Raw genomic sequence first — 16377 nt, 5'->3', positions numbered from 1 at the left:
GCCCTCTTTGTTTGCACATAGCTTGCAATGGGTATTAAAAAATACTCTATATTGAATGGAGTTAGAATATTGTATTAAAATTGAGATTTATGCCCTCTTTTACTAATCCATGTTAGAGGTTTCTACTGCGGCCCAGAGCGCTAAATGCTTCAATGCTGCTCTGACACTCATATAATTCTTATGAGCCTCAGAGTAGCGTCAGAGTATTTAGTGCCCCGAGCCGCAATAGAAACCTCTAAGGCAGCTTAATTTTATAAGCTTTTAGGTGAGGAGATCATTCAGCCGCTCACTCGGATGTTTACTATCATGGTAGGCGCAGAGGCTTTACCGAAGGGTATGAATACGGCACGCATCTTGCTGTTGCCTAAACCGCGTAAAGACCCTGAACAAGCAGGCTCCTATCGCCCTATTTCTTTATTGAATATGGAGGTTAAATTGTTAGCGAAAATCATGGTAAAGCGGATGGCAGTTGTGCTTACCTCCCTTATTCAAAGCTCAGGTGGGATTTTTGAAAGGACGAACTATAGCTAAAAATGTAAGAAAATTGTTGCTGTCTTTGGAACAGCGGATGGCAAGCAATCTCCCATCTGTGCTGGTTAGCTTTGATGTCAAAAAGGCGTTTGACAGGGTGAGGTGGGATTTTCTTTGATACTTTAGCGGCCTATGGTTTTGATGTTTTTTTTGTATCGGCGGCGCGAGCATTGTATGCTCTTCCACAGGCTAGAATAGTGTTGAAAGATTTCAAAACGGATCGGTTCCCGATTTCTAGGAGGACGAGACAGGGTTGCCCCTTATCGCCGCTGTTGTTTGTGCTTACATTAGACCCCCTAATTCGTGATATATACGTGATGCCATCTATACAGGGAATTGACATTGGAGCTATCTCTTTTAAGTTATCGGCCTTTGCAGATGATATCTTAGTACATCTTACAGATCCTGTGCCCTCCTTGATGGCCTTATTGGACTTGATTAAAGAATATGGTGATTATGCAGGATTTCATTTAAATATGGAAAAAATCGGAGACATTAGCATCCTCTGCGGCGATTCAGGCCCTATGGGGGAATGGATTTCCGTTGACATGGGCGTCTGGGCAGTTTGTGTACTTGGGGACTTTGATGACTATGCAGGTTCCCCGTTTATATCATCTTAATGTGGATAAGCTTCAGCAACAGATGGAACTCTTGCTGGAAACGTGGAGGGGATTGCCCCTTTCTCTGATGGGACGCATTTGTTTGGTTAAGATGTTCATCTTTCCCAAATGGTTGTATGTTTTACAGACTTTGTTGTTATGCTTGCTGAAGAAAGATTTATGCATTTTTTATAAAGGGGTCACTCGTTTTTGTTGGACGGCCAAGAAACTGAAATTGCAGGTGTCTCAGTTGCTGGGGAATTGGCATGGGGGGGGGGGTTAAGATTACCGGATGTGCGGATTTATAATTATGCGTGTTTGCTTCGTCATTTGGGAGATTGGGTGAATATGACTAGCAATTATCCCCTGTATTGATGGAACATGAGTTTTTTGCTCCCTATGATGTGTTTGCATTATTACATAGTCCTCGCAGAGCACTGCCCCCTTTTATCAGATCAAGTGTATTATTTAGCGCATTGCAAGTGGCTTGGTGTTGGCTTGTGCATACCTTGGGAGGTGATCCGATAGTCACTGATCTCTTGCCCTTGCGGGGTAACCCGGTCTTTTCTCCGGAAAGGGAATCAAGAGAATACCTGTCCTGGAGAGCAAAAGGAGTTACAAATTTAGAACATATTTTGGGGGATGATGGGGAGCTGTTGACATGTGCAGATTTGCTAGCTAAAGGTGGGGAGACCTGGGGAGTGCAGTTCGCATATCATTAAGTTAAACACTATGTGGGATCCCTCGACAGAGCACAATTGAGCTTGCACTTGGAGGCCAGGCTACGGGAGCTGTTTACTCGAGAGGAGGGGGCGTTTCTCACTGTCTCTGCATTTATGCTAGTTTACAAGAGTTACAACCTGCCAGGGACTACCAGAGCATCAAAGGTAAATGGGAAAAAGAATTGCAGATTAATTTGGGACACTGGGATGTAGCCTGTACTTTGAAGGCGACGCCTGGGGTGACCCCGTGAGCTTGGTTGAAGGAAACATATTATAGGGTGACTTTAGGTGCTTATTACACTCGTACACAGATGTTTTATAGTGGAGGTCTTCCTATACCACTATGTCATTAATGTGGGACGAGGGGTCATACTTTGGGACATGCCTTTTGGTTATGCCCCATTATTCAGCGCTTCTGGAGACATATAATCTTTTATATGTCAGGGTTAATTGGGAGAGCCTTGAGCAGTACCCCGGACCACTTTGTCTTGGACTTGCAGAGGCTTTTGATCATTTACCTAGGGGGCATCGGACTTTGTGTAGGAAGATGAGTTTACTGGCCAGGAAATGTATTCTTCAGTGCTAGACGGTTCTGGATCCTACGGCATATTGGCATTGGCAGAACCAATTGCATCAGTTGGTTATTTGGGAGGTGCGAGATGCCGGAGGGTCTAGGAAGCAAAAGATGTTGTTTTTGAATATTTGGGTGCCTTATCTGCAAGTCTTACATCCCAAGGGCCATAGTGCGGTCTTAAGATGGGTGTCCTAATTTGGGCACTCAGTTAGATGGGTTTGGAAAGTTATGATGAGTACTGCTGGGGCGGGGTGGAGAGTGCCATTTGGGAGGAGGGGAAGGGGGTTTGAGGGAGGAAAATGGGGGTATTGAAAGGTTCTGGTAATTAGTCATGGATAGGATAAGTGGGCTTTGGTTGATGTTACTCTTATTGTACATGCTTGTTCTATTATTGTATACTAGTATTTTAGCCCGTTACATTAACTTGTGCTAGAATATATGTCTGTCTTTATTTCTGTCTCTCTCTCCCTCCTGCTGTCTTTGTCTGTCTGTCTCTCTCCCTGGCCCCCTTTGTCTGTCTTTCTGTGTCTCTCCCTGCCCCTGTGTCTTTCTTCTTTTCTTTCTGTCTCCCTTCCTCCCGCTATCTGTCTTCATTTCTCTCCCCCCACTTCCCTGTGCAGCAGCCACAGCAGCATTCCCTCCCCCTCTATTTCCCTGTGCATCAGCATTTCCCCCACCCTACTTCCCTGTGCAGCAGCAGCATTTCGATCCCCCCACTTCCCTGTGCAGCAGCAACATTCCCTCCCCCTCCATTTCCTTTCCCCCACTCCACTTCCCTGTACAGCAGCAGCATTTCCCCTACCCCCTTTCCCTTTCCACGGTCTGGCCGGCTCCCTTAGTCCCTTACCGCCCCCCCCTTCCCGCAGTCCCAACAAACCTGCCGATTCTAGCAGCGTCTGCAGCACTCTACACACACTACTTCAAGGTCTTCTATTGCCCTGATTTACTCTGGCACGTCCCTGATGACATCATCAGAGACGCAGCAGAGCAAATCAGGGCAGTAGAAGGCCCTGAAGCAGTGTGTAGAGTGCTGCAGAAGCTGCTGGAATCAGCAGGTTTTGGAGTCGGGACTGCGTGAAGGGAAGGGGGGGACAGTGAGCCAGTTAGACGTCGGGAAGGGATGGGAGGGTCAGACCACGAAGAAATTACTTACGGAGTGAGTGGGGAGCCGGCAAAGCAGCTGGAGTCTTTGTCGGCGAGCTGCCACTGCAAAAAACTTTAAGGGAGCCAGCGAGACTGTGAATGCGGGGCCGTTGTAAGCTCGCATACGCACTCTTGCTGGCCACGGACATACGGATCAGGGAACACGCCGGTAAAAGTGCGCATGCGCGGCTAGGGTTTTATTATATTAGATGGTGCATCATTGTTTGTACTGTGCACATTTGGGGTGCTTTAGTGTTGTATTTGTTGTTGTTTGCATCAATAAAAATAGTTTGACTTTAAAAGGAGGGGTTAATTTGTTGACTTATTCTAGGAAAAATACTTCTATTGAACAACAATAGCTTTCTTGTATTTTAATGTTTTATTTACTCTTAGGTGTACAATAATACTGGACCTAATGGATCCCCAGGGAAAACATTTAAGGTGCATCTACAGCTTTGGGACACAGCTGGACAAGAAAGGTAATTATTATAGAGATACAAAGTTCTTTGTATTGGACCTGGAGTATTGCGTTCAATTCTGGCCTCTTTATCTCAAGAAAGATATAGCGGCACTAGAAAAGGTTCAAAGAAGAGCGACCAAAATGATAAAGGAGATGGAACTCCTCTCGTATGAGGAAAGACTAAAAAGGTTAGGGTTCTTCAGCTTGGAAAAAAGATGGCTGAGGGGAGATATGATTGAAATCTACAAAATCCTGAGTGGAGTAGAACGAGTACAAATGGATCCATTTTTCACTCCATCAAAAAATTACAGAGACTAGGGGACATTCGATGAAACTGCAGGGAAATACTTTTAAAACCAATAGGAGGAAATATTTTTTCACTCAGAGAATCGTTAAGCTCTGAAATTCTTTGCCAGAGGTTGTGGTAAAAGCGGATAGCGTAGCTGGTTTTAAGAAAAGTTTGGACAAATCCCTGGAGGAAAAGTCCATAGTCTGTAACATACATAGTAGATGACGGCAGATAAAGACCCGAATGGTCCATCCAGTCTGCCCAACCTGATTCAATTTAAAATTTTTTTTTTTTTTTTCTTCTTCTTAGCTATTTCTGGGCGAGAATCCAAAGCTTTACCCGGTACTGTGCTTGGGTTCCAACTGCCGAAATCTCTGTTATTAAGACATGGGGGAAGCCTCTGCTTGTTGCTCAACCTTGGAAAAGACTGTCCCATAGTCAGTGAATAAAGTAGTAATAGATAATTTAAGGTTAGCATTTATAACCGATAGCTTGCCATAGTGCCTCCAAATCAATTTTCGTGTGTCTCTCCAACGCTCCAAACTGCAAGCTAACCCCTCCCGAAGCACCTCTTACCTCTGACCCGGTGTGGGTCTACTCATGAACGATGGAAACTCTGGTCTGTTATAGGGAGCTCTAAGTATATTTTTTTATGCCCCAGAACATTTGAAGGCTGCCTTTGAGCTAAAGCAATTACAGTTGGATTAAGTTTTGTGTTATTGGGTGGGAAATCATTTTAACCTTATGTAATACAGTGGAACCTTGGTTTACGAGCATAATTCGTTCCAGAAGCATGCTTGTAAATCAGGTTACTCGTATATCAAAGTGAGTTTCCCCATAGGAATGAATGGAAACTCGCTTTGATTCGTTCTACCTCCTCCTTCCCCCACCCTCCCCGAGGCTACTGGCACTGCTCCATCCCCCCCTCCCCCCGCTCTAACCGGCATCGCCCCCCCCCCCCCCGCGCGAGAACCACATCGCACCCCTGTGCTGAAAGCGGCATCCGCCCGCCCTTCCTCCCAAACATGCTCCTTACCCCATCTGCCGGTTGTGCGACTGAAAGAATCTCCCGCCTCTTTCCTGGGCTGGGCCTTCTGGTCTCTGTTCTCTCCGAGATCTCGGAGAGAACGAGAGCCAGAAGGCCTTGAGCATGCTCAAGGCTCAGCCCAGGCAAGAGGCAGGAGATCTTTCAGTCGCACAACTGGCAGATGGGGTAAGGAGCATGTTTGGGAGGAAGGGTGGGTGGATGCCACTTTCAGCACGGGGGTGCGATACGGTTCTCGCGGGGGGGGGGGGAGGGATGCCAGTTAGAGCAGAGGGGAGATGCTCGGTTTGCGAGACAAAAGTTTGCTAAGTGTTTTGCTCGTCTTGCAAAATACTCGAAAACTGGGTTACTCTGTATATGGTTTTGCTTGTAACTTCTCTTTAGGTTTTCTTGTGTGTGTGTGTGTTCACTCCTCATTACTGAGGTTTAAGGAAGAGTGAACTTAATTGCTTCTGATAACGGTATTTTTCCCATTTTCTGAGTTATTGTTTTCTTTCTTTCTGATTTACTGTCTTCTTCATGACTGTACAGTGCTGCATACGTCTGGTAGCACTGTAGAAATAATAATTAGTAGTAAAATTCAAATTCAATAAAAAATAATAAAAAAAGACATTACCATATTTTTTGCTCCATAGGACACACCCTTTTTTCCACCCACTTATTTTAGAACTTCTGTTTGGGTTTTAGATATGCATAAACCAGCATTTAGATATTTATACTACATGAACATCTAAATCTCAAGTGTACAAAGCTGAACTATACACAGTGGCATAGTAAGGGGGAGGCGGTCCGCCCCAGGCGCCCCTCCTCTGCTCCACACCCTGCTCCTTCCCCCCATCGTGCATGCCCCCTCACTTCGCACCATACATCTCTCTTCGCTGGTGCAAGCAGCAACTCCAACCTGCGGCTCGTGTCAGTGTTGGCTCTCCCTCTGACATCACTTCCGGGTCCCATGCCTAAGAAGTGATGTCAGAGGGAGAGCAGACGCTGACGTTGGCAGCAAGTTGGCAATGCTGCTTGTGGCAGGGAAGTTAAGAGGCACAGGACAGGGGGCGCAGAGACGGAGCAGGAGGGGAGGGGCACCACCACTACCCCAGATGCCTCTCACTCTTGTTACGCCACTGACTATACATGTGTAACACTCTAAATAAGCATATAGCATAGGGGCCTCATCTGGTCCTAAAAAAATAAATTTATGTAGCTGTGGGTAAATGTTATGCTCTGGAAGTAAGAAGTAGTGCATATATTCTTGCAAGTAGTGCATAGTAGTGCAAATAGTGCATAGCAGGGCAAGTATGACTGCAAGTAAATGGTGTAAAAGTTTGGGAGTTTTAGAGTTTGCAGTTTAAAATTATCAGTGCTGTATTTTGTTGTGTTCTACTTGGAGTGTGAAATTCTGACCTGTGTGTTTGTGCTAGGCTGCCTGCACCTGGGTTTGCAAGGGAACCCGGTGTGTGAATGCAGACAGTTAGGCACCTATGAAACTGCTTTGGGTTTCCAGCAGCTCCTAGAAGCCACAGAGTAAGGTGAGAAGCCAGGCCAGTTCCAGAAAATATGACCTCGTTCCAGAGCAGTCTTAAGCCCCTGGCTTGGGGCAGAAAGTTTGTCTTTTGGGGGAACAAACTAAAATCTCAGCTTTAGGTCTATCCCACTCAAATAGGCCTGGACTTGGAAATCACAGCAGGATTCATCCAACAAGGAAGATCCCAGTATAACTGAACTATTTACATCTGATTGGGACTTTGTACATAACTTTGGAATTTTCTGTGTTCCTTTCTGTGTGGAGTTTTCTGCCTTTACTGTGTTCCAAAGAAAAGTAAAGGTTTGGGTTATATAGCAACTTAGTTGTGTGGTCTACCTTTATTGGGAGAGCGATTGGAAGTCTGGTGCACGCTTGCTGTGGAGTCCAACCATGGACATTTGCTCCTGCTCTGGTCCTCAGCAAATGAAATAAACTTTGTGTCCTCTGCTACCTTCTGGGAAAAACAGGGGGCTACACTTAAGTTCCCAATTTCAGAAGGGGAAATGCATATCTTAGTTAAAAAAAACTGACATTAGGATTTACACCTGCTACCCAGATTTGTTTAAGTTTCAGAATAGTGTTCCTATTGAGCAGCACTAGAGGGATTAGTGACATCTTCCCCTTAATCCCCCAGTCATTGACATATCCTCAAAAGCAAAACTGACTGCATCAGAGGGCTCCCCCCTAACATCCACATTCAGCAGGAGGGATGCCCACTCCCTCCTGCCGCCAGGCCCCCTCGATCCCCCGACACCCCACCCTGAATACCAAATACCCCATCCATGGTTCGGATAAAACATGTAATAAAATCGTTACGTGTTGGATTGGACATCATACTTGCTTTTTTGTTTGTTTTGTACTAGTATATAAACATTTATGTGCCCATGTTGCCCAGTTCATTTATGATTCTAAAATGGATGCCCGTGCTGCTCATAACTGGCACATGAAAGTCCATTCCACTATTCATTTTAGAACATGCTACATATTGACTGAGCCTATTCTAAAATACCAGTGGAACTTGAGACATCTTGACATGCATCCTAAAATCCTGCATCCTTGACCTGCATCCTAAAATCCTTGAGACATCTTGACATGCATTCTAAAATCCTTCTCCAGGTGTCTAAAGGACTGTCATTTCAACTATTTGGCATACTTATAAGCGGTGAAGCATTTTCATTCATTCAACAAGAGGTCAAATGATTGCATCTTGGCAACCCTCCCCCCCTAAAATAAAACAACAAACAAACCTAGAATCTCAATACATAGAAAAAGAGAAATGTGAAAAGAGAGAAAGGTGAAAATTGTATTAGCAAGGAATTGAACTTAAATACGAGAGATTCGTTAAATCTGTTAGAATCCACATTATCTGATGTTACAGAGAGAGCTATCTTACTAGTTTCTTTTGTCTTTGAACAAGATGTTAATGCTGTACTAAGAATATGTTTTCATAACTCTCAAAGTTTGTTTCATGGAAAAAAAAGTTTTGATATTCCCTGACGTCACAAGGCAAGCACAGGAACGGAGAAAATTGTTTGTAACGATGAGAACCGAGATAGTAACTCTGGGTGCAACATTTCTTCTGTCTTATCCATGTAAATGTATGGTAAAATACCTAGGAGTGAAATATGTTTTCTTTGCTCCTGAACAGTTATGAGCCTTTCTGTTTTTGAGGAAATTGGCAGCTGGGAAGGTTTAGCTAAATTTTTGAACAGCAGTTAGATTAAAGGGGACTATGCTGTTAAATTTATTCCTGAATGAAATGCTTTAATGAAATGCTTCTCTTCATTCTGTCGTACTTTCCTCCTTGATTGTGGTCTAAGGAAGAGGAAAGTTTTAATGCTTTATTTAGCAAATTGTTTAATTTTGCCGAGTTGCCTTTCTGATGTTTGTCTGTTTTTCCTGAGCAAGAATTCTTTCTTGTAAAATATGTTAAAATTGCAATAAAATAAAATGAAGAAAAAAAAAAAGGATAAGAGGAGATTTGAGTAGGAGGCAGTAATAAGATCGCTGTCTCCCTATGGCTTTCTTAGACAAGGTGTATTTCTACTAGTCATTTGTCCGCGAGAGCGGACTGCTGGGCAGGATGGACCTATAGTCTGACCCGGCGGAGGCACTGCTTTTGTTCTTATGTTAGCGCTGCCTTCATTTGTCATGCTATACAGCCTGATGATGTACACATCAGCCTGACTACAATTAACATACAATGAAAGCAGTGCATGCAAATAGATCTCATGCATATTCATTGGGAAAATCCTGAAAACCCGACTGGATTGCAGCCCTCGAGGAGGGACTCTGACACCCCTGCTATACAGTATAGTCGTATTGCCTTGTTCATGAAAAACTAATAAAATGTGATTGAATGTTTTATAAATTGCATATTATTCCACAACATATGTACTGTTGGGGAAATAATGCTCATAGATTTTTTATTTTTTTTTTAGTTTTTAGGGTTTTTTTTTCAATCTGTGCGTATTATTTTCCATGAAAATCTATTCACTGTCAAATGGATGCAGATGTCCATGGTTGTGTGGGTTTGGGTTTTTTTTTTTGGGGGGGGGGTTAAAATCTAAAGCAACTTTCACAGTGAAAGTTCCAGCAGTGTGTCTAGTTTGAGAAATTTTCTTTTATGTATGACTATCACATGCATGTTTCTAATAATACTTGTCGTTTCAGGTTTCGAAGCCTTACAACAGCATTTTTCAGAGATGCAATGGGCTTTTTATTAATGTTTGACCTGACAAGTCAACAGAGCTTCTTGAATGTGAGAAACTGGATGAGTAAGTGAAACCTTTATCTGAGTGTTATCTGAAGTATGGTTAGATTTAAGGAGGTGATGAATTTCAGATGTAAATATTATACTGTGCCTAAATATAACCTGTCTTGAGCTATCACTGAAAATGCACATGCTAAATCTAATTGGGTTGGTATTCAGCCCACAGTAATTGGCATTTTTTAAGCCGTCGATAGCCTCAAGACAGATTTAAGCCTGGATAGTCTACGTCAGGCTCTTTCAAGGCATCAGCAATACATTTTCAAGATGAAATGCTAAAGATAGGAAGCACAAAAGGCAATACTATTTGCCCACTGAGCTACGGGCAGTGGCGTATTAAGAGGGGGCGGGGCGGACTGCCCTAGGCACTGTCTTCACGGTGGGCAGTGGTGCCTCTCCTCGCGCCCATGCACCTCTTAAAAAATTGCTGCTCGCACCGGCCTCAGCTCCCTTTTGACATCACTTCCTGGTCACGGGTCCACAACGTAGCATCAAAAGGGGGGGTGCCAAGGTCCTTGTGAGCAGTGAGTGGAAGATGCTACTCGCACCGGCAAACATTTCAAGAGGTACATGGGGTCAAGGGGGTGCTTAAGCAACAGGGAAGAGTTGGGGTACAAGGTGTGGCAGGGAAGAGTGGTGATTACAGGCACTAACCTCCTTCATTATGCCACTGTATGTATGGACATTGGCACTGAATATAGACTCTGCCCCTGAACTACCCCCAGTAATAACTGACGTGCCATGGCAGCTAGCGCCAATATTCATTAGTACTGTCCAGTTAAAAGCTACTGAATATCAGCAGCCTGCCTGCTTAGTATGGTTTAAGCAGACAGGAGCTTCTCCTGCCTTAAACTACCCTGAATATTGACCTCAGTACATGTGGAGCAGAATTTTAGATTGCGACATCTAACTCGGAATATGAACAGCCAAAACACATCTAGACCACTCCCCCTTGCCGTATGGATATAACGGCGTTTTAGATGTCCATATTCTAGCTTTATAAAATTGGTATTTGAACAGCCGTGCAATATGGATGTCTAAATGCTGGTTTTCAGACATCCAAAATATGAACAGAGCTTCTAAAATAAGCAATGTGATATAGTACAAGATTTAGAAAAAAAAACAAAACATTAAACCAGAAGAAATTTTTTTTATTTACTTTAAAATTTTCTGTACCGCCAAAAATCTCAGTGGTTTCCAAAGTTACATATATAAAAAAATAAAATTACATACACTATCCATGTTTCAAGTTCTCAAATTTTCTAATTTGTTTTTTGTTTAAGTTTGTATTTTGCTAGGAGTTTCTTCCCATTTCTTTGACCTTTCAGCTCAATTGGCCCAGCCTCTGTTGAACTACTGATTCATCATGAGCTTTAATTATCAGCTACTCTGAGATTTTTGGGGGGGTTTTTGTAGTCCCTTACAACGCGCCTAATCTAGTCACCCCGGGAACAGTCTTTTGCTGGTGACCATGCACACAGTCTCCCATAATCTTTAAAGTATGGTTAAGAGTCAAAATTTCCCGCTTCACAATTTCACTAGGGGTAGGATCAGTGCTTTCATGGTGTTTCTTGCCTTGGTATATCTAGAGAGCTGAAAACCTGTCCTAGAAATTGAGCCTAGGTCCTCCTCGTGGCTGTTTTTAATGTAAAAGTTGATATTATATTGCCCCACTATGGGCAATGTAGTTCCCCTGAAACAGTTTTGAGTGAAATAAGGGGTCCTGTTGGGATATTAAGATTTTAGGAAGTTTGTGAATGTGCTGCATATCAATAATAATAAAAGGCTAAGCGCGCATGCGCTTTTCAAAGAGCGTGATTCCTGGTGGCGTGAGTTGTGCCTCCGTGCCAAATTCGATTTTCGAACACGGAGGCAGGCCAGAACACGGAAACACTCCCCCCTCGCCGTCACTCACCGCCAGAGTCTGCCGCTGATTCGGAGGGGGGGCACAGGCACACCTGCCAGGATCTTCTCACCCTCCTCACCCGCCCGCCGCGGCTCCTCTCTCGAACCGCACTAGGCGGGGATCAAGAGAGGAGCTGCGGCGTCTGCTTTCAAGTGAAACACGGGCGGGCGGGTGGCCCGCAGACAGGAGGCTGCCGAAGCCGGAAACGAAGCTTCCCGGGGGAGGGGGGGATGGCACGGCAAGCGACGGCGAGGAGGGAGTGGGAGCAGGCCGCAGAGGCTGTTTGTGCCTGCAGGCCGCGGCAGCTTTAGGCAGATGTCGGTGGAGTTAAGGGTTGCTGCTGGACATGGGAAGAGGTGCTGATGGACGGGGGGGCAAAAAAAAGGAAGGGAGGCCTACTGCTGGACAGGGTGAACAGAAAAGAGGTACTGCTGGACAGGGGAAGAGGTGCTGATGGACGGGGGGGCAAAAAAAGGAAGGGAGGCATACTGCTGGACAGGGGGAACAGAAAAGAGGTGCTGATAGACGGGGAGCAAAAAAAGGAAGGGAGGCCTACTGCTGGACAGGGGGAGCAGAAAATTTCTGCTGGACAGGGGAAGAGGTGCTGATGGACGGGGGAGCAAAAAAAGGAAGGGAGGCCTACTGCTGGACAGGGGGAGCAGAAAATAGGTACTGCTGGACAGGGGGCAAAAAAAAGGAAAGGAGGCCTACTGCTGGACAGGGGGAGCAGAAAATAGGTACTGCTGGACAGGGGAAGAGGTGCTGATGGACGGGGGGGGCAAAAAAAAGGAAGGGAGGCCTACTGCTGGACAGGGGGGAGTTAAAACAAAGGGAAAAGGGCTGCTGCTGGATAAGGGGTGGTGGAGGACACAGGGGAAGAAAAGGGAAGGGAGAATGGACAGGGGGAGCAGGCAAGGGTTGGTGGTGGATAGCCGAGGAAAAAGAAAGACAGAAAGAAAGAAATACAGAAACAGGCTAAGGAGAGAGAGAGAGAGAAAGAAAGAAATACACACACACACATATTCTAGCACCCGTTAATGTAACGGGCTTAAAGACTAGTATATTGATAATTACTGTTTTTTCTATCTTTTGTGATGCTTTTGAACTACGAGAGATTTATTTATTTAAAATATTTATATCCCACAAATCCAACAATGCTAAGCGGGGTCCAAAGTTACATGCATAATCAAATAAAATACAACGTATACAATAACAAATCATCGCCAAACAAGACCAAGAAAAAAAATCACACACGGTAACAAATTTAAAACATCATAAAACCTATATAATTAAAAAGTAGGTCATACAATGTTGCCCCCCTCTCCCCCCCCCAAAAAAAAAGTTATTCAATAAGACCCATCTCAAACAATTTTATAATCTCATAAATCAACATGCAAATAAGGCTGTTTTATACGCTGGATAATTTGTACTGAAAAGACTTCGCCATGAGTATTTTTGAATATGAACCTGTAGATGCAAAAGATAAGGTAACTATTCTCAGAGCTTGCCTAGGGTTAATAAGCACCTGCCCTAAGGTTCAGTTTATTAACTGGCAATAATAATAGATAATAATATAACAGTTTATATACCACAGGACCGTGAAGTTCTATGCGGTTTACAATAATTAGAAGATGTTACAGAAGAATATATTCAGTGGTAATATCTGAATGAAGCAGAGACAGTCTGCAAAGATATTAAGGAATAATGTCCAGAGAGTTTTGCTGAATATCCAAGGATAATGATTCCTAAGCCATTTATCCAGATAACAGCTACCGTTATCCAGATAAATATCTTTGAAATACCAGGCTTTATATTTCTTTTTATTGTGCCACACTCGAACTAGGGGTCCGGATTTTCCAGATGGAAAATCTGGTAACCCTAGGAATACACAAAATTTTGAACCAGATAGAGGTGGACAAGAAGCCCATTTAGTTAGGCCAGTAGGGAAGTGACATGGTCATTGCCTGGCCTTACGAAAAAGGTGAGCGATTGAATTTTGAAATGTTTGGAAGCAGAGAAATTGAAGTTTCAAGACACCAGAGGTATATGAAGTTACAGTAGGAATTCATGATAATAATAAATGAAGAGAAGAAAAATCCAAGAAGTTATGAATAGCTCAAAGGAGGCATAAAGACAGAGAGCCAGATTTCAGAGTCTAAGATACAGTCAAACCTCAGTTTGAGTGCTGCGGTTTGCAAGTGTTTTGCAAGATGAGGAAAACATTCCCGCAAAATCGTGCCTCGCAAACTGAGTATTGACTCGATTTGCGAGTGCCCTCCCAAACCGGCATCCCCCCTGTGATCCAGCATTCCCTCCCCCCCTGCTTACATGCCGCCCCCCCCTTCACGATCTGGCATCCGCCGCCGAGCACCCAAACACCATCGCTTATCTCGTTTTAGCACCAGCACCAACAAACAGGACATGCTGGTGCCAGTGCCCGAAAATCTTCCCTCTTGGCTCAGCTGGGTCTTGAGCATGCGCAGATGCTCAAGGCCAAGCCCAGCCAAGATGGAGGATCTTCGGGCACTGGCATATCCTGTGCGTTGGTGCTGGTGTCGGTGCCAAAGTGGGATAAGGGATGATGTTTGGGTGGGTGTGGAATGCCAGATCGCCGGGGGAGGGGCGCGCGACGCAAGTGGGCGGGGCAATGCCAGTTTGTGGGGCAATGCCGGTTCTTAGGGGGCATTCGTTGGCGAGGGGTGGGCGATGCCTGTTCTCGGAGGGGGGTGTGGAGCAGCGCCGATGGCCTCAAGAGTGGGGGTAAGGAAGCAGCACCGGTGGCCTCGGGGGGGGGGGGGTGGAAACGAATCAAGTGAGTTTCCATTCATTTCTATGGGGAAACTCGCTTTGATATACGAGTAAATTGGTTTACGAGCATGCTTCTGGAATAAATTATGCTCATAAACCAAGGTTCCACTGTATTTGTTGAGACTAAGATACCTAGATACCGAAATGAATTCACTGTAAGAATAGGCAAGTTGAAAAGAAAAAGTGACAGAGGGCTTAGAGCAGGGGTGTCAAAGTCCCTCCTCGAGGGCCGCAATCCATACATATTCATTTCCCCAATGAATATGTATGAGATCTAGTAGCATACAATAAAAGCAGTGCATGCAAATAGATCTCATGCATATTCATTGGGGAAATCCTGAAAACCCGACTGGATTGCAGCCCTTGAGGAGAGACTTTGACACCCCTGGCTTAGAGTAAAAACTAGTGATCCAACAGATAGTTTTTGGCATGGTTCAGAACCAATTTGTGAGAAGCTACCATGGAACGAGAGTGTAGTTAGGCAATTCTATCGATGACCAAGATTGGAGGAGGTAGGAAAACCCAGTAGAATGTCGGGGGTAAAAGAAATATTTTGTACAAAAATTTTGGATTAGAACTCCTTTTCATTATGTGGTGCTGGTAGTTTCAGTTAAGACATTCAGTCTGCTGATTTTCCAAATCAGAGTTACTGTTTAAGAAACAGGAGGCAATGTCAGTGTTTTAAGAAGTAATATCGAGTTAAGAATTGTGGTTGATGTAATAGTTAATTTGCCAATAATCTTGATGTTTAAGTGCTACGATACTGAAGCTTTGTTCTTGTTCCTAAAAGAGGGTAAAGGAAAGATAATATAAAATGGAGTTAGTAGGTCTAAGGAGTTAAAGAAGACCATGATGCATTAATATTTCAGTTACCTGTGGTTGTGGGAATTCATTCTCAACATTTGCAGAAAATCTATCCTTCCGTTTTTCCCTTTAGTCATCTCAGAATCATATAATAAGGATGAAAGTGATGTGAAGAGGTCATCTGTTTCCTTCCACTCTTCCTAAATTAAATCAAATGGATATTTTATCTAAACCCCGCTCTTCAAAATGGTCATTTATCACATATAAAGAGAAGGTTCTTTGTGCGTCTTTGGCTGTTTTTTACTCTGGTTCAATAAAAGGCATCAGAGTTTGCAAGGAGTTTAGTTGGTTTTTTTTTTTTCAGGATCAATACAGCTACTTCTCTGTGCTGCTTAAAACAAAAACAAAAAAGAAATACCTGTGATGATTATTCCACGCCTTAGCTAATTTGTCCAACTTAACATTTAAAATTAAACAAGATTTTCCAAGGGTTTAACTTAAATTGTTCTTTCTAAGCTCATTGCTTTTGTTCTTTTCCCTAATGGAGATGGAAAATTGATATTCATTTTCTTTATCTACTTGAAAACCATTCTGTAGCTGAAATGGTGAGAAGTTCACCAGAGAAAAACTGCTCTTGCTAATTTATCTTTCTCCAGTCTGACCCCCATTTCCTTTGTCTCAAGCATTCCCTTCTCCACCCCCAATAGTCTTTACCCCAACAGAAACCTATCCATACTCTATCCATCTCTCACTTCCTCCTTCCTCTTCTCCAGCACTCATTCTCTCTCTTTTTAGTCTTCCTCCCTTTCTAGTCTCCTTATCATGTCATAAATTAAAGTTAGAAAAGAACACCGGAAAATTCAAGAAACAGATACTATCCTTTTCTCAAATTACTGAAACTATGAAGTTGACAGAGAAAGGAAACTTGAACTTTCAGGGATGCATGTAAATAGATTATATTTAGTTGAAATGGCCAACCTCCTTAAGAGGTACTGTATTTTTCACTCCTATAAGAAGCTGCGCCTACATGTAGAGGAGGAAAATTCAAGAAAAAAAAAAGAATTCTGAACCAAATGGTGTACCCTGCCACTAGACCTGCCTTATACCTTGCCCCTTCCCCCCCCCCAACCCGGTGGTCTAGTGGTAGGCCAGGACAGGGTACAAGGCACAGGGCAGGTCTAGTGGCAGGCAGGCAGGTAGGCCT

The 16377-nt window shown here is 43.8% G+C and overlaps 1 protein-coding gene across 3 annotated transcripts in view; it reads left to right on the top strand.

Annotated features, from left to right (window-relative positions):
* The window catches only part of RAB27B (RAB27B, member RAS oncogene family), a 128761-nt gene that overhangs the window by 88561 nt on the left and 23823 nt on the right, over positions 1-16377 (top strand). For all 3 annotated transcript variants that reach the window (XM_033934129.1, XM_033934150.1, XM_033934139.1), the window contains exons 3-4: positions 3963-4048; positions 9559-9662. In XM_033934129.1, the coding sequence (XP_033790020.1) occupies positions 3963-4048; positions 9559-9662 (190 nt within the window). The remainder of the gene's footprint in view (positions 1-3962; positions 4049-9558; positions 9663-16377) is intronic.

This window comes from Geotrypetes seraphini, chromosome 1, assembly GCF_902459505.1.
Source record: "Geotrypetes seraphini chromosome 1, aGeoSer1.1, whole genome shotgun sequence".
Classification (NCBI taxonomy): domain Eukaryota; kingdom Metazoa; phylum Chordata; class Amphibia; order Gymnophiona; family Dermophiidae; genus Geotrypetes; species Geotrypetes seraphini.
The sequence above is the reverse complement of the archived record's forward strand: the minus strand, read 5'-3'. Positions and strand labels throughout refer to the sequence as shown.